Source organism: Bufo bufo, chromosome 11 (genome assembly GCF_905171765.1).
Source record: "Bufo bufo chromosome 11, aBufBuf1.1, whole genome shotgun sequence".
NCBI lineage: Eukaryota > Metazoa > Chordata > Amphibia > Anura > Bufonidae > Bufo > Bufo bufo.
The window spans coordinates 27,457,365-27,483,151 of record NC_053399.1 but is presented as its reverse complement, the minus strand read 5'-3'; the positions used below and the strand labels follow the sequence as shown (position 1 = coordinate 27,483,151).

The 25,787-nt window shown below is 43.9% G+C and overlaps 1 protein-coding gene across 1 annotated transcript in view; it reads left to right on the top strand.

The window, feature by feature from the left end:
* SYNE2 (spectrin repeat containing nuclear envelope protein 2) overlaps nt 1-25,787 on the top strand; it is a 304,488-nt gene that overhangs the window by 228,897 nt on the left and 49,804 nt on the right. Inside the window, exons 81-91 of the mRNA XM_040412752.1 lie at nt 645-791; nt 2,306-2,482; nt 4,387-4,542; nt 10,203-10,349; nt 10,822-10,992; nt 12,328-12,461; nt 13,211-13,415; nt 21,075-21,254; nt 22,419-22,553; nt 23,350-23,504; nt 24,575-24,722. Coding sequence (XP_040268686.1) covers nt 645-791; nt 2,306-2,482; nt 4,387-4,542; nt 10,203-10,349; nt 10,822-10,992; nt 12,328-12,461; nt 13,211-13,415; nt 21,075-21,254; nt 22,419-22,553; nt 23,350-23,504; nt 24,575-24,722 — 1,755 coding nt within the window. The remainder of the gene's footprint in view (nt 1-644; nt 792-2,305; nt 2,483-4,386; nt 4,543-10,202; nt 10,350-10,821; nt 10,993-12,327; nt 12,462-13,210; nt 13,416-21,074; nt 21,255-22,418; nt 22,554-23,349; nt 23,505-24,574; nt 24,723-25,787) is intronic.

Genomic DNA, 25,787 nt, shown 5'->3' with positions numbered 1-25,787 from the left:
AAGGCAGCGGCGCTCCAGTAGCGCCACGGCCTTCTCACTGTTTACCGCAGGCCCAGTGACGTCACGACTACTATCAATGGCCTGGGCTAAGCTCTGTTCACTTGAATGGAGCTTAGCCGCTCCCAGGCCAGTTGATAAAAGTCATGACGTCACTGGGCCAGCGGTAAACAGTGAGAAGGCCGTGGCGCTACTGGAGCGCCGCTGCCTTCTCAAACAGCTGATCGGCGGGGGTCCCAGGTGTTGGACCCCCGCTGATCAGATGCTGATTATCTATCCAGAGGATAGATCATCAGGTTAAACAAACTGCAGAACCGCTTTAAGGTTTTCCCTCAGTGTACATTTATCACATATCCACAAAATAGCAGATAACACTTCGACCCCACAGGGGTCCTGAGCAATTCAAACTGCAAATAACCCTTTCTTATACAGATGATGAAGTCTAGATCACTTCAATGGTAATGGTTACATGACTTCCACATGTTTCTTATGCAACTTGTGTGCAATTTTGTTTTGCCCATCATGCCTTTCTTCTTTATTTACATGTTGTATGTAAGGTATATCCAATAAACCGTTACCGTCTGAGCTCTCACTACAAAAAGTCTGTGTGTAGACTTGGCCTAAGATATGTTAAATGTGTTTTGCAGCAACTTGTGGAGAAACTTCCATCCCTTGAAGCAATCAGAGAATTAATGGACTGGATGAAAGAAGACAATGAGATAAGAGAACTTCAATCTCTAGAGAACATCCCAACCACCACAGCTGACATCAGATGCCTTCTGCAGAGATATAAGGTAAGATGAGGCGTACAGTGCCATAATAATGCATGGTTACCAGTGGGGTACCTCAGGGATCTGTTCTGGGACCCATATTGTTTAATATCTTTGTCAGCGAAATTGCAGAAGGCCTCGATGGTAAGGTTTGTCTTTTTGCTGATGACACAAAGATTTGTAACAGGGTTGATGTTCCTGGAGGAATACACCAAATGGAAAAGGACTTAGGAAAACTAGAGGAATGGTCAAAAATCAGGCAACTAAAATTTAATGTTGATAAGTGCAAGATAATGCACCTGGGACGTAAAAACCCAAGAGCAGAATATAAAATCAGTGATACAGTCCTAACCTCAGTATCTGAGGAAAGGGATTTAGGGGTCATTATTTCAGAAGACTTAAAGGTAGGCAGATAATGTCATAGAGCAGCAGGAAATGCTAGCAGAATGCTTGGGTGTATAGGGAGAGGCATTACCAGTAGAAAGAGGGAGGCGCTCATGCCGCTCTACAGAGCACTAGTGAGACCTCATTTGGAGTATTGTGCACAGTACTGGAGACCATATCTCCAGAAGGATATTGATACTTTGGAGAGAGTTCAGAGAAGAGCTACTAAACTAGAACATGGATTGCAGGATAAAACTTACCAGGAAAGATTAAAGGACCTTAACATGTAAAGCTTGGAAGAAAGACGAGACAGAGGGGATATGATAGAAACTTTTAAATACATAAAGGGAATCAACAAGGTAAAAGAGGAGAGAATATTTAAAAGAAGAAAAACTGCTACGAGAGGACATAGTTTTAAATTAGAGGGGCAAAGGTTTAAAAGTAATATCAGGAAGTATTACTTTACTTAGAGAGTAGTGGATGCATGGAATAGCCTTCCTGCAGAAGTGGTAGCTGCAAATACAGTGAAGGAGTTTAAGCATGCATGGGATAGGCATAAGGCCATCCTTCATATAAGATAGGGACGGGGGCTATCCATAGTATTTAGTATATTGGGCAGACTGGATGGGCCAAATGGTTCTTATCTGCCGACACATTCTATGTTTCTATGTTTCTATGTGTACCTACTATTAAGGCAGATTATACAACTGGTATGTGATACATGGTGGGAATTGACCTAGCACTGGTCAGCTTCTCCTTCCTCCTGTCATAGTGTTTGCCTGCTGTCTCCACTAGAAATAATTCACTGTCTACAGATTTGAGTTCAATAGGAGCTGTATAAATTCATGTGCAGTGAGCTCCCTCTAGTGGTGGCTTTTGGCAGCCGTAGATTTATCATTTGACTGTGTGGCTACAGTGCAGCCTTGAAGTCCCTTGGCCCCACTAGAGAAAATGATTCTGAGGGCCCACCCTCTGTATATATTGGACCTTAAGGGCCTTATTTTTATTAGGGGTCCATTATTGTCACAGCTTGGGCCCACCAGAGGATCCTCAGGCACTCTGGTGGGCCAGTCCGACCCTACTACTTTGGATATTATGTATGACATAAGCAGCCCTTTAATTTGAAAGGTTTCTGTGCTTGTCCCTTTTGGCAGGCTCTGAGAAGAGAAATGAGCCACAGGCAGTGGACTGTCGATTATGTCAACCAGTCATTACTCCAGCTTAGTGTGGGCGATGTCGAGAGCAAACGCTATGAGCGGACAGAGCTTGCAGAACTCCTGGGCACCTTGAATCTACAATGGAACCAAATGCAGGGAAATATCAATGCAAAGGTATGTATAGTGTCCATTAAGGTGTAGTTTCACCTTTTGAACTCCATTTTATACTTTATATGTGGATATCATAAACCTGGCCAGTCTTACTAATCATCAGATGTTGGGCAGCACTGGCTCTCCTGGCCTGGGTAACCGGAGCCTGCACCCCCAGAACCTCATTTTGTGGCCAAACTGCACACAAATACGCAGCTATCTGCAATAGTTTATTAGTTGCAAAGTGCTATTTGGTTACGTTACAGCAATATTATTTGAACATACAGGTGAAACTCTAAAAATTAGAATATCGGGCAAAGTTCATTTATTTCAGTAATGCAACTTAAAAGGTGAAACTAACATATGAGAGACTCATTACAGGCAAAGCGAGATATTTCAAGCCTTTATTTGTTATAATTTGGATGATTATGGCTTATAGCTTATGAAACCCCAAAGTCACGATCTAAGGTCCCCTTTGCTCAGGGGGTATGGGTTAATTAGCGGACTAGAGTGCGACACTTTGAGCCTAGAATATTGAACCTTTTCACAATATTCTAATTTTAAGCTGCATTAATCCAATTCCTTTTAATTTGCATTACTGAAATAAATGGACTTTTGCACAATATTCTACGTAATTTTTTGAGTTTCACCTGTAGATGATTGTGTGTGGAGGCTGTAGGATAAAGCTTTGGGGGATGTCTAGAGGACGTATTACACAGGACACCAATCAACCTGAGCCCTGCCCTTATTATTTACTGTACATGTAATGCAAGTAATATCCTATTATATTGCAGTTGTCTTGAGCGGCGTCATGTCTTAAGCTGGCCATACATTTGAGACGATAATCAGCCACATTGCAACTGATCATTCATCCCTGGGATCGTTCCTAAAAAACGACCCCACCAGCAACATGGCAGACTAAACTGACCGACCGTGGAATCAGTTTCGAATAAAAAAATTACTTCCTGGTCTTTGAGCACAATGGCAAATGTTCGCCCGAATTTGGCTGATCATGCCATGAACGTGCAGCTGAAATTGTCATGCCAATATACTTTTCGGCAGATAAGTATCTGCCGTCATCTGCCATCGTGAAGCACAGTTGTCTAAAATACCTGGCATGTGTATGGCCAGCAATCTTGTTTGTCCATCCTCAAATGTTATTTTCACATATCTGCTGTCTTCTTTTATGTTCTGACTTCATATCATTTTTGCAGTTTCTGCTGATTCAGTGTCTGTAAAAAAAAAAAAAGTTTCCTATTGCTATTTGCATCCTTAAAAACTTAGTGCAAAAATCTCAGTAGGGGACGCTGTTCAAGATCAGTGCTGCTTTTTTCTCTGGCTCATGGGGATCCCATAGGTTGGACTTCCACTGATCATAGAGTGACCATTATTTTATAGATGGAAGTACCCTTTTCCTTTTTGAATAATTCCTTTTTTTTTTTTAGAAGGGTCCCTGGAAATTAAGTTAATCACAGGATTCACTAGCAATCAGCTGTAGCCTGGGGGGAAGCCCAGCAAAAAGTGCTCAGTTCAAGAGCAGTGCCCCCAATGGAAAAATGAAGAATTACACTGTTCCTATTGAAATGACTAAAATGAATGGCCATGCTCTGTCCTCCAGAGTGAGCAATGCTTTTAGCAGCTGTCCTAGGTTTTCTAAACCAGACAACCCCATGTAATAATATCATTATAGAGGGATACTTGCAATTATTGAGTCAGCTGCATTAATTTACTTCTTCCAAAAATCTCCAAAAGTTTCTTTTCTTAAAGTCCATTATTTCTTTAGAAATTGTTCTCCATTACATAGAAGGCTAAGGTAAAGTGGACAGGTCCTTAGTGCCACTCAGCTCTAATAGCCATTCGGGGTTACTAGGATTTATGTATCTGTATTAAAGAAGTGGTGAGGGCTTACCGCACTTTTCCCTTTTCAGATTCAGCACTTGGAGCAAGCACTTGAGAGCATATCAGACCAAGAAAGTAGGAGTCAGACAGTACGCAATTGGTTTGATGCCCAACAGCAAAGACTGAAAAAATTGCATAGGCCATCAAGTATAACAGCTGCGGAGAGTGTGTTGGCAGAGTGCGCGGTAAGTGCTGACAGCAGCTCGGAAATAGGCAAGGTTTTTCTAAGAAAATCACAATGCTTGATGTGGCCCTTGCCTAAACCTTCTGCGGCTCCTATGTGTTTTATGTAAATTTTTATATTTGTGTCTCTATCTATCTATCTATCTATCATCTATATATCTATCTATCTCATATCTATCTATCTATCTATCTATCCATCTCAGTGGTTCTCAACGTTTTCACGCCAAGTACCCCCTGGGGACAAATAGTTTGCTCCGAGTACCCCCATGGAAGCGTCAGTGATAAATGTTAACAAAATGAGTCTATTTTCATACCGCGGTCGTAGGATCTCTTCTAAGCTTCTGACAGCAGTTCCTTCAGGTTTGACTGAAAGAATAGCACAGCATACAGCATCAATCTTCCGTTTAAAATGACAGACAGCACAATGGGCCCCATGATGGATGACTACTGACTTACATCCAGTGACGTCTTCTCCATTGGTACCAGATCGCCATGATGGTTTCTTTCAGTCATGTCTTGTCTCTGCAGAGTTTGACACAGATATCTTGGTTTACTACTTTTCTACCATCTCAATACTCCATCCTGCCACCCCACAATACTATGCCTTTGGCCTATGACAGTGAGCGGCAGGGACACATTGTTCCCATTCCCCACCGCAGCATTTAACTGTATCCCCGTCTTAAGGATGGCGATACAGCTAAATAGCGAAAGGTCCTAGCAGCGATCAATGAAACACTCCTGGCTGCTATGGCCGTCCTCTGTACCCCCTCAGATTGAGAAACACTGGTCTATCTCATATCTGTCTGTCTGTCTATCTTCTACTTTGCTTTTATTTGATACCATCATGCTGTGAACACCTTATCACCCTATATCACCTCTTATCCCTTATGGTGGCAGTGGATCTGATTTCATCTAACTATCGGACGAAAATATTAAACACGGCTGAATTTTTGTTGTTAAATTTCACCCGACGAATGTTCATTTTGATTGAAATCGTCCATTTTCATCAACTTTAGACTCATGTGTATGGCCACCTTAAGAGTATTCTCACCAGGCTCTCACACAATAATTGATCCCAAAGATCCAGCAAATGGCAACCCTATTGGAGGTGACTTTGGATCCGATCACTTGCCACCATGGTCTGTATCTTATGGTTTGGTTCACAAACAGCCTATCAGGCCTCATTGATGATATGTCCTCTGCGGTAAAGATTGTACCCTTCCATTCAGAACTTCTATAGCAGTGACTGGAGGGTGGCCACGTATGCTCGGCTGCTGTCCCTTCACTTCGGGGGGTTATGTTATGCACATAGGAGCGGGGCCCAGAGGTGATGACATATTCTAGCGCTATGCCATCAATGTACCAGATGGGAATACCCGTTAAAACATTAGTGTCTCATGTTATATATAGAAGGAGCATGAGCCCTCAGAATAATTTCCACCGGTGGGCATAGGGAGCCCTATCCTTCAGGCTGCGAGATGTCTCATAAACAGAGAGCGTCAGCCTACACTCGTACAAAAGAGTTTCTCAGAATGCAGGTTGAACCTGAGGATTATTTTGCTTTGAGTATAGAGAAAACAAGGCAGCAATTGTGCAAAGTGCCTGAGGATGGATATTTCATTCCTTCAGCAAAACACCGGTTGTTATAGAAATAAATGTCTGTGAAATGTTATTGTCTGCGCACGGTTTGTAAAACCTTCGCTAGATAAAGATATGTTTTTTCCTTTGGCCAAAGCATAGTAAGCCACTCACCGCGTCAAGGCTGTCTCATGAGTGGTCCCTAACTCTTGTTCCTACCTGTTCATGGGCCATGACAGCCACATAAAATCCAGGGAATGCAGGTCAGCATGCAAGCCAAGTACACTTTGCTTGTAACCCCGTCCGGTGCCATTACAGCTTTCATCGGATCCAGGGATGCAAGTACCAACATGCATGCTGAACCTACCATATACTTCTCCTGGAGCCAGATGGCTAATGGTAGGTTCTATACAAGCAGACTCAGTTTTATACTGACTTTAAAACCAGCCTCAAGGACAGATTAACTGGTCAGGTGTGCAATGACTCCAAAGAGATCGCCACGCCTCCAATATATACTACAAAGAAAAAAAATAAGGGGTTGGGTCAGCACAACCTGCTGCAGGTGCAGATCACTATGGCGAAATACATATACAAACGGAAAATGCAAATGTGATCGCACACTACATCCAGCACTCTGCCCTCCATGCTGGATGAGACATTGGTTTATATTTTGGCCAAAGCATAGTAAGCCACTCACCGCGTCAAGGCTGTCTCATGAGTGGTCCCTAACTCTTGTTCCTACCTGTTCATGGGCCATGACAGCCACATAAAATCCAGGGAATGCAGGTCAGCATGCAAGCCAAGTACACTTTGCTTGTAACCCCGTCCGGTGCCATTACAGCTTTCATCGGATCCAGGGATGCAAGTACCAACATGCATGCTTATTTTTTTTCTTTGTAGTATATATTGGAGGCGTGGCGATCTCCTTGGAGTCATTGCACACCTGACCAGTTAATCTGTCCTTGAGGCTGGTTTTAAAGTCAGTATAAAACTGAGTCTGCTTGTATAGAACCTACCATTAGCCATCTGGCTCCAGGAGAAGTATATGGTAGGTTCAGCATGCATGTTGGTACTTGCATCCCTGGATCCGATGAAAGCTGTAATGGCACCGGACGGGGTTACAAGCAAAGTGTACTTGGCTTGCATGCTGACCTGCATTCCCTGGATTTTATGTGGCTGTCATGGCCCATGAACAGGTAGGAACAAGAGTTAGGGACCACTCATGAGACAGCCTTGACGCGGTGAGTGGCTTACTATGCTTTGGCCAAAATATAAACCAATGTCTCATCCAGCATGGAGGGCAGAGTGCTGGATGTAGTGTGCGATCACATTTGCATTTTCCGTTTGTATATGTTTTTTCCTTTACTCTACCCGAAATATTGCTAAAGTGCAACGTAATCACTGACATTGGACTTTTCATGGCCGAAGCCATCTGCATAAGGATCAAATGTTTTCTGATGTTGTAGGACCTTGGCTATGTCCAATGACACTACCCTTGTCATAGACAAGCTTCAAGGAGCCTAGTATTGTTATTACCGGTTCTGTCCTCCCATCAGTCTGCAGTTTGTATCATACAGTCCTGATCAAAAGTTTAAGACCACTTGTAAAATTGCAAAAAATCATATTTTACATTGTTGGATCTTAACAAGGTTCCAAGTAGAGCTTCAACATGCAACAAGAAGAAATGAGAGTGAGACAAAACATTTTTTGAGCATTCAATTAATTGAAAATAACGATTAAACTGAGACAGGCTGTTTTTCAGCTGATCAAAATTTTAGGACCACATGCCTTTAAAAGGCCAAATCTGTGCAAAGATGTGGATTCATTGTCATTTTCTGTCAGGTAGTCACACGTTGTGATGGCAAAGGCAACAAAAACTCTCCTTTTTTGAACGTGGTCGGGTTGTTGAACTGCATAAGCAGGGTCTCTCACAGCGCGCCATCGCTGCTGAGGTGGGACGCAGTAAGATAGTCATTTGGAATTTCTTAAATGATCCTGAGGGTTATGGAACAAAAAAGTCAAGTGGAAGACCCAAAAAAATTTAATCAGCACTGAGCCGGAGGATCCAATTGGCTGTCCGTCAAGACACTGGACGATCCTCGACCCAAATTAAGGCCCTTACTGATGCTGACTGCAGCCCCATAACCATGAGACGGCATCTGAGACTGAAGGGCTTCAAAAACAAAAAACGTCTTCAAGGACCTCGTCTCCTTGAACGCCACAGAACTGCTCGTTTGGACTTTGCAAAGAGCACCAAACATGGGACATTCAAAGATGGAAGAAAGTTTTATTCTCTGATGAGAAAAAATTTAACCATGATGGTTTCCAATGTTACTGGCATGACAAGCAGATCCCACCTGAGATGTTTTCTACGTGCCACAGTGGAGGAGGCGCCATAATGGTCTGGGGTGCTTTTTCCTTCAGTGGAACAATGGAGCTTCAGGAAGTGCAGGGGCGTCAAACGGCCGCTCGCTATGTCCAGATGTTGCAGAGAGCATTCCTCATGACTGAGGGCCCTCGTCTGTGTGGTAACGACTGTGTTTTTCAACAGGACAACGCTACAGTACACAATGCCCGCAGGACAAGGGACTTCTTCCGGGAGAAAAACATCACTCTTTTGGCCCATCCTGCGTGTTCCCCTAATCTAAATCCAATTGAGAATTTTTGGGGATGGATGGCAAGGGAAGTTTACAAAAATGGACAACAGTTCCAGACAGTAGATGACCTTCGCGCGGCCGTCTTCACCACTTGGAGAAATGTTCCCACTCACCTCATGGAAACGCTTGCATCAAGCATGCCGAAACAATAACGGCGGAGCTACTCATTACTGAGTTCATGTTTGGAAGTTGGATTTCTGTTTTGGGGGGGTTTAGTTTTTTTTTTGAGGTGTGGTCCTAACCTTTTGATCATCTGTAAAACAGCCTGTTTCAGTTTATTCGTTGTTTTCATTAAATTGAATGCTCAAAAAATGTTTTGTCTCACTCCCATTTCTTCTTGTTGCATGTTGAAGCTCTACTTGGAACCTTGTTAAGATCCAGCCATGCTAAATATGATATTTTGCCATTTTTCAAGTGGTCTTAAACTTTTGATCAGGACTGTATGATCAGATTTTATAAACCTGTCATAGAGGAACTGACTGGTGTGGTCAAAGAAAAGGAATTACATTAACCTGGCCAGATATATATAAAAATTTCCCAAACCAATCACCAACTTTTTCATTCCAGTGATCCCTCTGATATTTCTCTTATTCCGGAAGCTTGTCATGGCAGAGTTTTTGTATGATCCCTTAACAATAGATCTAACTATGTTGTCTGCAATGCTCCAAATCTTAAAATTTAGTCTAGGGGTAAAATAATGAGAAGACAAGACTCATGGGGGTATTTGAGTCTTCCTTTCCCCCCTTCCCAACAGCAGAAGACCCCTTTTATTAGCAAACCACTGGGTGTCACCCTTACAACCTAAAAATACAAATGAGGCAATGGGATTGTGAGATGTATTTTAACGAAGAGTGATGTATATACCCTCATAGTATGCATCTGGACGCAATTAGGATACTCCAGGCGGGAAAGCCAAAGCAATGGAATCCCTTTGTCTAGATACATGACATCCTCTCTGCAGCCATCTAGCTTTTATACCAAATATTGCAGCCTAGGTATATCCAAGATTTGATTATGTTTAATTAATCCTACTATATCAAGCTCATCAGGGAGGAATATTTAAGTGGTTCGGTTCCATCGTTGGAAATATTGCACCATTCAATGTCCTAGCATTTTGACCTAAGACCTCAAGCACATGGTCGTATTACAGTTCCGTGTTGTACCGAAGCTACGGTATATTCTTGATCTGTGCCAAAGTGATCCAAAATTCAGCTCTTGGCCTGCAATGTAACTCCAATTTATAGACTGACCCAAGGAGAGCAAAGAGAAACTTCTCTGAACTTGAGTTTGTGGAGCAACTGTCACTTCTTTTCCATCAAATTCTAGTCAGCAATTTTCCAAAAATGATATTATATTAGCAGCTCAAAACCAGATCAACATATACTTTATGTAAAATTGTGAGAATGAAGTTATAAATTTCATTACAGGTGCTCGAGGAACAGCTGAAAGCCAAATCCAATGCAATTCAGGAACTGGACGCAAACAGTATGGCCACAGGAGGCCGGAATATTTCTAGTGAAGGGGTATTGACAAGGGAAGCTCTGTTGAAGAAAAGGGATCAAATTTCCGAACTGGTCAGTATTTCAAAAATAGGCAAATACAGTTAAATTCATGAATCTTCATCCAATGCTACAGAAACTCTGATAGTCCGCCACTCGATATTCCATTTTTTTAAGCTGTGAGCTAGAAACAAGGTCCAAAGAAGAAGATCTGTCAAGGAGACTTATTCAACATCTTAGGTTTTAGGTCAATGTCTCAGAAACTTCACACTGAAGTTTGAGATTTTTTTAAGCTGTGAGCTAGAAACAAGATCCAAAGAAGATATGACAAGGAGACGTATTCAACATCTTTGGTTTAAGGTCAATGTCTCAGAAACTTCAGACTAAAGTTTGATATTTTTAGTAAATTTGTCTTAGCGGAGAGGTGCTGTCTGAATTTTTATATATATTTTTGTCTTTTTATTGTGCCTTTATTGGTCAATGTAGCCTATAACATAAGGTTATCACGTATGTATTTGCCTATAATCATCTCTGGTCTGTCTTGCAGGTTGCAGAGTTAAAGGCATCCACTCTCTCGGTGCTCGAGCATTGGAAAAAGTATAATGAAAATTATGGACAGATAGAGAGGATGATTGTCAAGCTTCAACATGTTCTTGACCAAACAACAGGTCCTTCTGGATCCATGAACTGTCTGAATCAGCGGTTACAGAGGTTACAGGTGTGTATACACATGGGTTGTGCAGTTCGGGCTATTTTGGTTGAAGGCTGGGCCAACACAGCGACTTTGGCCCCTGATGCACCCCACAGGGTCGAAGATGGCAGCAAAGTGATGCTACATCATTGCACCTAGTAAACGTCAATAGGGTTGCATTGCGACCCATACTTTACTCTGTCACGACAATCCACTTCTGCTGGATTTCTTGCAGGTGGCTACAGTCCCATTCACTTTCGCTAGTTGCAATTCTTGGCTGTGTTGCATTGATCTTTGCCCGTGCCACGTGTATTGCAGGATAAAGTCGCCATGTAGTCCAAACCCAACACTACTAAATGCATATGAGCAAAAAAAAAAAAAAAGCAAAAATTAAAAGGGCCCTAAACCTTTACTGAAACCACGGAGGTGCAGCAGCACTTCTCAGAGAGATCTGCCCATTTGGCTCTCATCGGCTCTGCTTATCTTTTCCAGTATGCAGAGTACAGATCCATAGAGAGCATATAGGATCTGTATTCCACACACTAGAAAAGCCTAGAGAGCCGAAGAAAGCAAAGGGGCAGAGTTCCCCGAGAAGTGCTGCTGCACCTCCATGGTTTAGATGTCCTTTAACAACATGATATACCATTAGAGCTGGATCAAGAGTCGGTCAAAATGTATAGGTCATGTTCTCTGCCATTAGTGTTTGTTTTTATTATTTTTTGAAAGGAGAGAAATTAATATTAAAGGGGTTTTCCGGGACTATAACGAATGACCTACCCTCTGGATAGGTAGGTAATCAGTATCTGATCGGTGGTGGTCGGACACCCGGGACCCCCGTCGATCAGCTGCTTGAGAAAGCATTGGCGCTCCTGTAAGGGCGGTGGCCTTCTCACAGCTTTGCCTAAGCCAAGTGACATCACGTTCATTGGTCACATGGCCTAGGCGCAGCTAAGCCCCATTGAAGTGAATAGGGCTGAGCTGCGATACCAAGCACTGCCACTATACAAGAATGCTGTATAGGCCGTAACTACACCATAATCAGAGTAAAAAAAAATTATTGAAATGAACAGGCTGGAATGGGATGATGGAGGCAAGTACCTTATAATATTTTTATTTACTTCAAGGGGTTGTCCCATTACAAACGCATCCCCTATGCACAGGTTAGGGGTAAGCGTCTGATCATTGGGGTTCCGACCGCTGGGGCTCCCACCATTCACGAGAACAGGGCCTTGTATTCCCCCATGAGAACAGAATTTTGCATTTGCGTTGTAGACTTTATTTATGATGTAACCAGTAAGATAATTTTGAGGCATCTACTTTTTCTATCTCACTTTACCTGATAATCTTCTTACCGTCCTATAGGCAATTCAAGAGGAAGTTGAGCAACACGAAGAAAAATGGAGTAGACTTCGAGAGTCTCTGAGTAGCTTGAAGTCTCTCTGTAGTCGGTCAGCTGTGGACATCCTAGAACAGGAGTGCAGAGACATTCATAACAGGTCGGTGGTCTCCAGAATTGGAGGACATGCTTTAAATGCTGTGATATTGTTCATACCGCATTGTCATTATGCTGTATTTTCATATAGAATATCACATACATTGACAGCTCTATGTGCATCCCAAGACACCTTCATTAGTCTTTACAATGTATATTGTTTAAGGACATGGCCAAAAATGCTAATTCCCAGTAGGTCTAATTTCTGTCCTGACCAATGGAATATACTTCCTTCATTAAGAACCAATCAGTTAAGAACCATAGATATAACGAGCATGGGCAGCCTTCATCCTATGACTGGATGTCCATTTTCTGGTGGAGAAATATTTAGCGCATATAGGTTCACCATACATATTAATGTCAGCTCAGCATGACCATTTCAGCAGGACTGCCCAACTATCTAATGTATGCTGGGGCCTCTTGACTTTCCCCTGATGGCAGATGTTGGGGAAAGAAGGATTGGGCTTTTGGGTCTCAACATGCACAATCCTTTTGTAGTAAGGGAAATAAGCCACTGCCAGAGGACTCTGGCAGTGCCTTTCACTCTTGGCCTCATCAAAAACACATACATTATTGGCTGGTCTTAGCGTGTATGTGCATGGCAGGAGGGGGGGAAGGTGTTGGCCAAATGAGCTATCGAAAGTGTATGACCAGCTTTAGTCATGACCAGTTAACTGATCTATCCAAAGACATGGCAACCCCCAAACTATAGATGACTTTAACTTAATTTTCCCCTTGGCAATTTAATGATAGGTGGACCATTGCAGCTGAGGAACTCTCCGAGCATCTACGAGCAGCGAAATCTTTACAACAAGTATGGAAGGATTATACTGGATCATGTTTGGAGCTGGTGCCACATATAGAGCAAGTGGAAGACAAGTGTGAACAGCTCTTATGTGCCAAACTTTCCGAAGACAAAGCAAGTGACACCTTGAAACAAAGGATCCAGGATCTAAGAGTAAGTGGATGTAATAAATGAAGACTGAATGGGTGATCAGAAAAAGTACTGAAAATGCCTCATATGTGTCCTCCTAAGAAACTAGGCAGGTTCTAACAAATGTTTTTGTAGCGTAAGTTGCAATTCAATCTAGTTTTGTATTTATTTTTCCATTAAATTTTTCCTACTTTGCTTCCCATCCCTTTTCATGTAAGTATCTCAGAAACATCCTAAAAAATGTCAATCCATACTAGCTCCTGTTTTATCCAAAGGTCTAAGTTAGATAAATGGACTGTGATAGAAAACCACATTGCCCATCATTGGACCAGCTCTGTAGTATCTTAAACATGTGGTGTACAGTTTTGACGCGACCCCTGAGCCAGTAGTGCCCACAGGCCACCCCATAGCACGTTAACACTGGGCCGTAGCTCCATCAGTGGGCTTTTTGATGACTAATTGACAGTAACCACTAAACTATCACTGCCCCATTATGTTACGCTCAATGATACTTTAAACCTGCCCTGACTGTGAAGGCATTATTATCATTGCCCTATAATGGTTTTAGGTTTTTTGTATGTGTGGGGTACTTGAGTTGAACTTTTACTGCAGGGCCCTTTAGCTATGTTCCTGGTTGGTGTGCTGTATCAACAGAGGTGGTGCTTAGTGAAACGGTTAAGAAGAACATCATCATGTGGTAGAAGGAGGTTGTCATTGAAAGAGGATATCTGTCCAAGGAAATTATCAAAATTGCTGTTGTATTGCAGTGGTATGAGGGGTGGGTTACCAGCCAAATCAGTAGACATTTTTTTGTAGTAACACTACCTGTTTCAGGTTTTCTTACTGCATTTCAATCATACTGTCTAGAAGCCAGACCCAAATCTGTCAGGCAATATTCCATGCAGAAGGAGCACAATTTCCAAACCAAATGAGAATTACTTCAAATAGATATTGAACTTCCTCTGTAGAGGCAACTGCATGCCCTGGAAAGAGTGGACCACAAGAGAGCCTTGGCTCGCAAAGGAACTTGGCTACAGCGAGCTAAGCGATCACGGGACTGTAGACTAAAGGAATATCGTAATGTAGGCGGATGAGTCTTGATTTTTTTTTTTTTATAATATCAATTAAACATGGTTTCAGTAACACAACGCACCTTGTCCATATGTTGTGTCAGGTATTATAGCTCCATTGAGGTGAAGAAGTACCACACATAATCTGTGGACAGGGGTGATGCTGTTTTTGGAAGAAAGCAGCCATGTTTTTCCTATCCTGGACAAACCTTCTAACTGTCCAGCCACGAAACAGCTCAAAATGTTCTAAAATAAGAAAAACAAGTCATCCATTACTGATCTCCCGCCGCTACGGCTTCAATGCTTCCTAAGTCCCTGGCAGACTCTACTTCATTCTCCCTCTCGACCTGAACATGTGACCACTGCCGTTAATCACTGGCTTTAGCAAGTTGCCACCATATCAAGTGATGAGCTGCAGCAGCAACATATCTGTGTCCAGGGCCGGCACTTCCATAGAGGCAAGGGGGGCAATTGCCCCCGGGCCCCCGAGTCCTTAGGGGCCCCCCCGGCCCGCAACTAACTATAGGCAGGACAGTGACAGTCACACAGAGATGAGCGCTTCCATTGTGGAAGCGCTCATCTCCAGTTATCTGTATCGCCGTCCTCAGGACAGCGATACAGATGGCTGTGCAGCAGGGGAGGGAGAGGTGTGTCCCTTCCCCTTCCTCTGATAGTCTGCCGGCCTAGTGCCTGCAGCCTATCAGAGGCCGGCGCAGGCGGCGCGATGACATCATCGCGCCGCCTGAGCCCTGAGCCGTACAGCGCGGGACACAGGCCGGAAGAGGCCTGCATCACATCGCTGCCAAGGAGGTAAGTATAAGTTGTTTTGTTTTGTTGTCAATACTGGTGGCTACTGGCACATGATGGGGGGCTCTGGCTACTGGCACATGATCGGGGGGGCCTATGGCTACTGGGACATGATAGGGGGGGCCCTATGGCTACTGGCACATTATAGGGGGGCCTGTGGCTACTGGCACATTATAGGGGGACCTATGGCTACTGGCACATGTTGATGGGGGGGCTCAGGCTACTGGCACATGATGGGGGGGCTATGGCTACTGGCACATAAGGGGGGCTCTGGCTATTGGCACATGATAAGGGGGGCTCTGGCTACTGGCACATTATTGGGGGGGCCCTATGGCTACTGGCACATTATAGGGGGGGCCCTATGGCTACTGGCACATTATAGGGGGGGCCCTATGGCTACTGGCACATGATAGGGGGGGCCTATGGCTACTGGCACATGTTGATGGGGCGGCTCAGGCTACTGGCACATGATAGGGGGGCCTATGGCTACTGGCACATGATGGGGGGGCTCAGGCTACTGGCACATGATAGGGGGGGCCTATGGCTACTGGCACATGTTGAGGGGGGGCTCAGGCTACTGGCACATGATAGGGGGGCCTATGGCTACTGGCACATGATGGGGGGGCTCTGGCTACTGGCACATGATGGGGGGGCTCAGGCTACTGGCACATGATAGGGGGGGGCTCTGGCTACTCGCACATGATAGGGGGGGCTCTGGCTACTGGCACATAATAGGGGGGGCTCTGGCGACTGGCACATGATATAGGGGGGTTCTGGCTACTGGCACATGATATAGGGGGGGCTCTGGCTACTGGCACATGATATAGGGGACTCTGGCTACTAGCACATGATATAGGGGGGGCTCTGGCTACTGGCACATGATATAGGGGGGGCTCTGGCTACTGGCACATGATATAGGGGGGGGCTCTGGATACTGGCACATGATATAGAGGGGGCTCTGGCTACTGGCACATTATTGGGGGACATCTATGGGGGCACTTATTACTGGCACATTGGGGGCACTTATTACTGGCACATTATTGGTGGGCACTATAGGGGCATCTACTGAGGCCACAAAGAACGGTTATTTTATATTGGGGCATTTTATACTGAGACACATTATGGTAGGTATTATGGGGAAGGTGGGAGTGGAGTACTATGGGGTCATCTACGGGGGCACTGAGAAGGGGTATTTTATACTTACAAATTATGGGGGACACTGAGGGCATCTACTGGGGCACTATATATGGGGCATTTTATACTGGTACATTATGGGGGGCACTAGGAGGGAGGGGGAAAGGAGCACTATGGGGGCACTATATAGGGGTATTTTATACTGGCACATTATGGGGACATTAGCTCAACTGGGGGCATTACAAGGGGGTATTTTTTGCACTGTCACATTATAAGGAGAATTATTACTACTGGGGGGCATTATGGTGGGCTTTATTACTCCCCCATGGTATGACCCCCTAGTAGCAGCACCAGCCTCTCCCTGCTCTGCTATTCCTCTGCCCCTTCTCCAAATCCTTATTATGAAATCTTTCTCATTAGGATAAAACACATCGGCTCCGCCGAGCCCCCGGCCAAAGTGTTGAAGTGGTGTCCGAGATCCCCAAGGGTCAAGCCAAGTAATTATCCGTTTTCATATGAAATATGTTTGTTATACACATATAGCATACACCGTGCCCCACATATACAGTTTCTTCTGTAAAAGTCATCAAGTGTCATGGGGGGCCCTTATTGTTTTTCGTCCCAGGGCCCCATATTACCTAGAACCGGCCCTGTCTGTGTCGGGAGGGAGAAGGAGGTGAAAACCGGTGGGAGATCCAGGAAGTGTTGGAAAAAAAGCAGAGGGGATCAGTAAGCTGATTATTACTTCAAATCACTTGCAAATCACAAAAAAGAAAGATCCTTAGTTGACGTGTCCTCACCAAGATGTCTGAAGAGCAAATCTGGAAGACATGTTGCCTTATTTCCCTTCGGTCAACCATCTTGATTGTAGAAGTAACTTTGCAGCCAGTATGTCTGGAAATTGCATGTCCCATGATGCCTTGCCCAGGCATCACAAATGTAGGTTTAACTAGATCACATCTATTAGAAGCTATAGCTATATAGATCATTCCAAATTGTTAGCAGGATGTTGGAGACTGATGGATGCCAGGGTTGCCAACCGTCCAGAAATTTCTGGACAGCCCGTAGAAATAGGTGACTTTTTTTCTGTGTCCGTGATTTTTTGCAGGCTGGAAGTACTTGACTAGATCATTTTGGTGCTAATTATCATCTTTTTACAGCTCACAGTAAATGCTGGTAGTGAGTTCATATCAGTATATTAAGCTATAGACATGTATTACTTATAATCTTTAACATTCATTATGGTTTTTCCGAAGTGTCCGTAAAAAATGTTGGCTGTCCATGATTTTGGTATAAGTTGTCCAGAAAAATTAAAAAGTCTGGTTGACAACCCTGATGGATGCTGGCCAAAAAGAGGCACAGGAGAGGCAGCAGGCTGTGCCCTGTGCAGGTGCACGCAGCAGTGTGTAAATTACAGCCTCCTGCAGGGAGGGGCATGTAGATTTGCTAAGCTTCAATTTTTTTTTTATTTTTTTTTATGGAGGGGGTTTGTTATGTAACAACCCAAGCACGATCTGCTAAATACTTTACTGTTTGGAAACCTACAAGAGATATTCAGAAAATCATAAGTAAAGGACTTTGCATATGGAGAAAGTGAATATTATTTTTTTACTTGATTTGAACAAGTTGTATTCTGCAACTTTTATTTCAAGGTTTTAAGATTTTTTTTCGCATTGCGGTAAATATCTTCAGAAGCAGTAGAATCATTCCCGACATCCATTCCCACTGACATGCCTGCTGCTTACTGGTCTCTTGTTTACAATCTCATCTAAGCCTTGGCAGCTGGCAGATCTAGACCGGGTCATCTCAGTCTCAGACATTCGTTTCCCTGAAAGCTTCAATCATCATTTGTAATCTGTGTCGTGGTTTATTTTTTTGCGTCCGTCGTCTCTGGTCGCTGAAATTAACTCACAGCTGTAATACCCAGATGTCCCTCAACTTCAGATACCCATAATGAAAATTAATCTGACTTGAAAGGACAGACTCCTTACTGTTCTGCACAGTAGCTGATGCTCAGGATCTATTCATAATTACTGACCGGTATTAATAAAAAAACATACAAAATTTAAAAAAGGAAATCATTACATGATTGCACAACATATTGCTAATAAACATTTCAATTTATGATATTCTTCTCTTCTGGATGCTGAGTAGTAATTTTGCTACCAATAAATATGGTGCTTCTTGCCTGCCTGGCTCTATGTGGATGTGGGCCCTTGGGCAATAAATCATTTTGGGCTCACTATTGTCTTCTCAACCCCTTCACAAGGATATCATTATTGCCTAGAAGCCTATAGGCCTGGGTCCCTCAGGCCCAGTGTTCTGTTACTGTACTGATACTGACCCTGATAAACATGACCCTGATAAAAATGACTTCACTTTAAAGATTACCTATCAACAGGATCATATTAAACCAGGCATGCTTACCATTTTTCGGTTGATTCTGCTGATTAAAACAATACCTGGATGTCTAAAATCCGTTGCACCGTTCCAGAGAAAACAGATTTTATTCCCAAATACAAGTTAGGACTTCAGTGCACTGAGGGGCAGGACCTCGCGCTTCTGATTTCCTGCATTTGCCACGCCTCCTCTCCGCCCCTTGGCGCTCTGAAGTCTAATGTTGCATATGGAATTAAACTCTGTTTTCTCTAGAACGGCACAATGGATTTTTGCCATCCATGTATCGTTTTAATCAGTAGAATCAACCCTAACAGGCAGTATGCCTGGTTTATTCGAGTTGATCATACTGACAGGTGTTCTTTAAAGAGTACTGTGAGTGATCCCAATGATTTTCCTGTACTAATGATAATTATAATGTGGACGGTACAAAATATGATTATGGCTTTGATTTGGAAATTTGACCTGTTTATGCTTTAAAATATTTTTCGGTCCCCAGTGGTTAATGCTAGAATTTTAATTGTATTTACTTTTATCTGAGAATTGTGCATGTTGGGTATTGTGACTAGAGATGAGCGAATTTCCGCTTATGAAATTCGTTCACACTTCGTTTGGTGGTAAAAGGTGAATTGCGTTATGGATTCCGTTACCACGGACCATAACGCAATTCTATAACGGAATGCCTTTAGAGGCATTACGTTATTCATTCCGTCATAATAGAAGTCTATGGGCTGCAAAGAGGATCCGTTCCGTTTCCTTTATGCAGGAGAGGACGCCAAAAAGAGCACGCCCCAAAATTCTATCCACTGCTGTAGCACACCTGAACGAGACATTATCCAGCATTTCCCTGTGAAAACTGTCCTCTGGGTGACAACCAACATATCTGTCATAAGCGAGTGACTGACCACCAATATGTCCTCTACCAAGTTTTCTGGTCCTGAGTGACTGACAAATCCATCCAGTTAGGAAGCCAATGAGGGTGGTGTCTCATAGATGCAGTTTTTTAAGCAAAGCCAGAAGAAAATCCAGAAGGAAAAAGTCCTTCCTTTCAAGGGTTTAGCTATAGCGGGTTCAGATGTAGCAGTTCTCAGGAAGTCTGAGGGGTGACCCTTCTGCCACAAAAGAAGACACTAGTCTTATAGAAAGCAGATGGTGGGTGGGGACCCTATTACAGATTTTGCACTGGGGCCCATGATCTTGAAATGATGCCTCTTCTTCCATATATTTCTCACTCTCTTTCAATCCACTTATGGACTTGGAATAAAGAGTACATCACAAAATGCCACAAAAAGCTGTGTGTGTGACACCACCCTAAAGGGGTGAAGACACCCCCTGTCCATGTACTCTATTGGGGCATATGGACACCATAGAAAGGAGTCCTCCTTTCTGTGCCAGAACGAACGGAACCTGCTTTAGCAGTCTTGAAAGATGTCTGTTTGCCCGGAGTGGGACTCCCCTGGAGGTCGCCTTCTGAAAGGTCTTGTCTTCAGTTCTGGCACCACTTCTAAAACCACCCAGGACGCAGCATTTTCTTTTTCTGGAGAACATCATAATACTCATGTAGACAAAACATAATGTCAGAGTATGGAATCCGTAACATTAAGCCTTAGCAATACCCATAAACAGGACATTTTTCATTGAACCTTCAACCACTGGTTGGGTTTGAGCAGGGGCGTAGCTATAGGGGAAACGGCTTCTTTGGGGCCCTGATCCAGGAGGAGGAGGAGGACTAAAAGATTTTGTCAGGGCCCCCTCAACAGTATAACACAAGGAAATTATAAATAGTGGCAGTATAGACAGTGTATAAAACGGATGGAACAGCTGCCGGGCCTGGTCTGAGAGAGCGATCTTTACTAGCCACAGGAATGGGGGCGGCATGAAAGGAAGGGGTTATAAAAAAAAAAATTACTGGGGGAGGGGGGCCCCATTCAAAAATTTTCTGTGGGGCCCAGTCATTTCTAGCTACGCCAGTGGGTTTGAGGGCTTCCTATTTTGTTTTTTATTTTTGCCAGTAGCATACAGTGTCCAAATAATACCGCCATACAAGGCACAAAATAATGCCACAGTACCAAATGACAAACCTATATAGCGTCCTAATAATACTGACATACACAGCCCTGGTGCCGGGTTTCCAAGCCGCATGTCAGTTGCTGTGAATAGAGTTCCCAGGGCATGTGCCCCTCTTGCCCTGTAATCTGGAATCTTATTGCAGATAAGGTGATTGTTTCCATGTTGTCTCTTCTGGTTTATAACATGTTTATATCGTTCTGTGCAGGCGCTGGAACAGAATCTGCAAGGATTAAGGGCGCACAACCTACAGGTTTCTGAGCTGTCAGACAAGGTGCTGCGCCAAAATCCTGCGGCCAGAAACGTCATTCAGTCGGAGAGACAGAACACCTCGCATCGAATAGCTCACTTGGAGAGGAGAGTGTCTTCAAAGGCGGCGGAGTTGATGGTAGGCAGAAAAAAATGCCAATTGTTTTTGGCCTAAATCAGGCATGCTCAACCTGCGGCCCTCCAGCTGTTGCAAAACTACAACTCCCATCATTCCCAGACAGCCTACAGCTTTCAGCCTACAGAAGGGCATGGTGGGAGTTGTAGTTTTACAACAGCTGGAGGGCCGCAGGTTGAGCTTCCCTGGTAAATGCATCACTTGAACCTGACCGTGATAGATATTGAAGGAAAAGCTAAAATCTCCAACCTACTGCAGAGAATTTCAGATTATGTGGGAACAGATCAGACCTCTGTGGTTAGCCGCGGGGTTATTTAGTTTAGGCATCACGGACATGACCATATTTTTCATCCATAACAGCAGTTTTTGCAGATCACATACTGACCCATTGATTTCTATGGGGCCACGCATACATTCATATCTTTTGCAGATCTGTGTGGCCATTCCACATGTAACACCCCTTTGGGCAGCCCTCGGTAGGGAGGGTGTATGGTGGTTCTCACCTCACTATGACTCTTAGTTGGAGCTCTATAGGATAGCAGGAGGGTCTTCCTCTTCTGCCAGGGGCTGACTTGGTAAACCCCTGCCCAACTCACCCCAGGAAGGAGTTAACTGATCAACAAACTTATTTGGGAAAGGTTGAACAATAGCGAAAGTGATAGTGAAAAAAGTATCTAGCTGTGCGGATGAAGAGGGGGATAATTAGGCTTAAAAAGCCCCAAAAACATGATTGTACAAAGAAACACAGCCATTACGCAAACTTTTTTTGAAAACTCAGGTGCACTTTAATGTCTTTATTTTGAAGCCGGAGTTGGAGTCCCTACATTGATCTAAGTCTGACTCCAACTCCATGACTCTGACTCCACCGCCCTGATTGTAGGCCTTGACCACTGGGCTTCTGCTGGTCACCAGTGGAGTATAATGATGGTCCTTTGAGTTGTATCGGTGCTAGGCTTTCTTATATCAACACATTGAGGACAATGTTTACCAAAAAGATCACTCAACAGAACTAAGTGCAGTGATGAAAAGGAGATAGTTGTTTTACATATCTGCCGAAAAGTCTTCCCGAAAGAAACCTATAATATGCATTAGTTTGAATGTATTATCAGCGCTTCCATTCACTGCAGTCCTTGGACTGGTTCCATAATGCTTTATCTGCATTTCTAGTCCATTCAGAATGAAGTTGAATCCTTCAAGAGTGACCTAGATAAACTCCAATCAAGCATCAAGTCATCAGCCGACGTTGTCAGCCACGTATATCACACTGAGGAGGAGAAGGAGGAGCGATCTGAAGTGATCAAGGTAAATGTGGATGGATTAGAGAGAGATTTCACAACTGCAGAGATTTCGGTATTGCATCAGTTTGGGGATCTAATGTTTGCAACTTCTGCCAATTTGCACAATGCAGGGGCCATGGCAGTCCTGTGAGTCTATAAGGGCGACAGGTACTCAGAGTCCCTTTTATCAGGCACAGCAGCTTGCCCGTAGGGGAGACTGGAACTTTAGCTCCATTCAGTCCCATTTACATCTATGGACAGGCAGCAGTACCACTACGACATGTTGCTGTGCTTGTGTAAACTATGAAGAAGTGAGCAATACGTTCCTTTCATTATGCAGATCATAAGGGGTCCTGGAGAAACCCACCAATAAAAAATGTATGATCTATCCTAAGGAACCCCTTTAAAAGGGTTATCCAAAAATTAAATATGGATGAACTATCTTCAGGGTAGGTCATCAAAATCTTATTGGTGGGGGTCTGTCAGGGAAGGGGCCGCAATGCTCAGGTAAGCACTGGGGCCTCCTTCCTCGGCCTGCAACTTCACATCAGTTGGTCACAATGGTGTCTGTGAAGCTCAGTCCCATTCAAAAGAATAGGACTGAGCTGCAGTACCATCACAGCCACTATACAATGTATGGAGATGGTGATGTGCTAGGTATACTGTGAAGAGGCTGCAGGCCCTTCAAAAATTCATTTGGCAGGGGTGCCCCGTGTCAAACCCCCACTGATCAGGTATTGACTTAGTTTGAGAATAGGCCATGAATTCCTATAAAACCCCTTTAAATAAGTTTCCGTACTGTCTTTGTGTTGGTTGTATAGAGGCAACTCTTGGAGCTCCGTGAATTGACCTCTGATGTTGAGCGCTTGAATGAGGAGATGTTCAGTCTTCCCCTCGGTGACCGTAGCCAGATGTCGCTGCAGAATCTGAATCGTATGTGGGCTAAAACAATAGCGGCAGCTCTGGAAGACTGCAGGTCAGTGCTGAAATGTGGTTGTCTTACTGTATGGACAGCTGTCATTGTATTTCTTATCACAAAGGGTCCTATCCATCATAACCATCGATGTGCCATCACATGGTTGCATCCTATACTATCCACATCCACTATGACGTTTCATCGTCAAGTCAGGCCACTAGATGACATATTCATGGGATGTGACTTTGGTCTCTGACGCCTATGAAACTCATAAGACCAACAGCAAGCACCAGAAGGGGACAGTATCCATCGGTTCTGAAACCCCCTCATCCACAAAGGTTGGAAAACTCTTTAAAGGGTTTTTCCAAAAATTAAAAAAGGGTCATCTTTTTTTCTAAAAACTGCGCCACGTCTAATATTGCAGTTCAGCTCCATTCAATATGAAATGCTGACTTGGAGCACTCCCATTGCAATTAGATATTCAATTCTCTATGGATGCTCTGCTGGTGTCATCAGCAGAATACAGTATTTATGGCAGCCTGGATTATGGGGATAGAATGCTCACAATATAATGATGACATTGTGAAGGCCCCTATAAGAATTTCAGTCACAGAATGCAGATCGCTTCAAAGGGATTGTCCAGCTTTGGGACCTTAATTTAATAGACCCCCTGCACCTCTCAAAATATTCATGCTCACCTGCTTCCCACCAGTCCGTTCCAGCTCCCTACAGCATTCTTCTGGACACCGTCCTGTAAACGACTGGATGGATGGGGTCACTGGCCTCAGCAATGATTTGTTGCACGTCAGTGCTGGGTCACATGACGCTTGGGGACACGTCACTGCTGAGGCCAGTCATTGGCTGCAGCGACACCTGTGACCGTGTCCGCCCAAAAGTTTACAGTACGAGGACTGGAAGACCACTGAAGGGAATGAAGGAACTGGAATGGAGCGGCACAGGTGAGTATGATTTTTTTTTCAACAGAAAATACCCCAAAACTGGACAACCCCTCTAAAGGGGGGGGGGGGGGAGTAAAGAAAAAGTACATCAGAATTGCTTGTACACTATTTATTTTGCTGTTTGAGAGCCCCAAAAGGAGACCAAATTTAAGTGTAATGTCTCTTTAACAGGCAACATCGGATGATTGAGCTTGAAAAAAATAACTTCATCCAGAATTACGAGATCTGGATGCTGTGTCTTGAGAAGATGGAAAACAGTCTGACAGAGGGGATTGCAGGGACCTTTGAAGCCCTGAGAAAGCAACAAGAAATCTATGAGGTAGGTGAGATCAGGAGACTAGTAGTACTGTACTAGTGACGGAGCCTGATGGAAAATTCCATAATGTTTGTAGAATGAAGTTGAGAGATGTTGGACTAGGGTTCCCAGGGTCCTCCAGAGGAGATTAGAGTCCCCCCCCCCCCTCCATCCACTTTTACATCCACCACATAATAATCTTTATAGACACACAAGACATTCTATCCAAGGTCAGAATGACCCATCAGAGTACTAGAGGATCTTCTAGTAGGCCCAGGTTGTCAGACCATAGTGAGCCGCAAAGGTCCAGGAGAAGCATTTGGCTGCCTTTGGAGCCAATCAGCCACCAATAGGATCTAATTCTTTGATTCAAAACCTATTAGACCTTTATTCATGATTTACGGAGTGGGCCTCGAGGATTGTTTCTTCTGGTGGGCCCAAGCAACCTCAGTCTGACATTGATATCATCAATAAGATCTAGGTTATTTGTGAATCTCCCCATAAGAGATATATTCTAGAGGCAAGTGGTTGGCTCCAAAGTCAGCTCCACATGTGGTTGTCTTCTGCTGGGCTCACCAGACCCTCCAGTTCTTTGGTGGGCAAGTCTGAACCTAAGAGTATTGTGGCGTTAGCATGTATGATATTGATATAGTATGGGCTTACCTGTGACTAGCTGTGTTTACTTGGACCACTGCAACATGTGTATAGAGTCTATATACTCCCCTGGGTTTGCATGGAGGCGCATCTCTTATCTGAACACCAAAAGTTATTGTCCCGGTTAGCCCCAGCTGTGGTCTCTGATGCATAAATTCATGGAATTTTTTCAGGACACTGAAACATTTTGATGAAGGTCAGGAATAATCTGTAGAGAAAAATAAGCCTTAAACACCCTGCTCAAACTCACAGCGCATTCCAGCAAAACAGTCTGTTTCCAGCTCTGTAATATTGATGTCACAGACTACTCCATGTGATCGCTGCAGCCTCAGCGGTCAACTGGGGAGGATGGCACCAGTCTCTTTACTGTGATGATGCTCCCGACTTCCTCACATGTTTACTGAGGCCAGTGATCTGTTGCAGTGATTGTGTGGT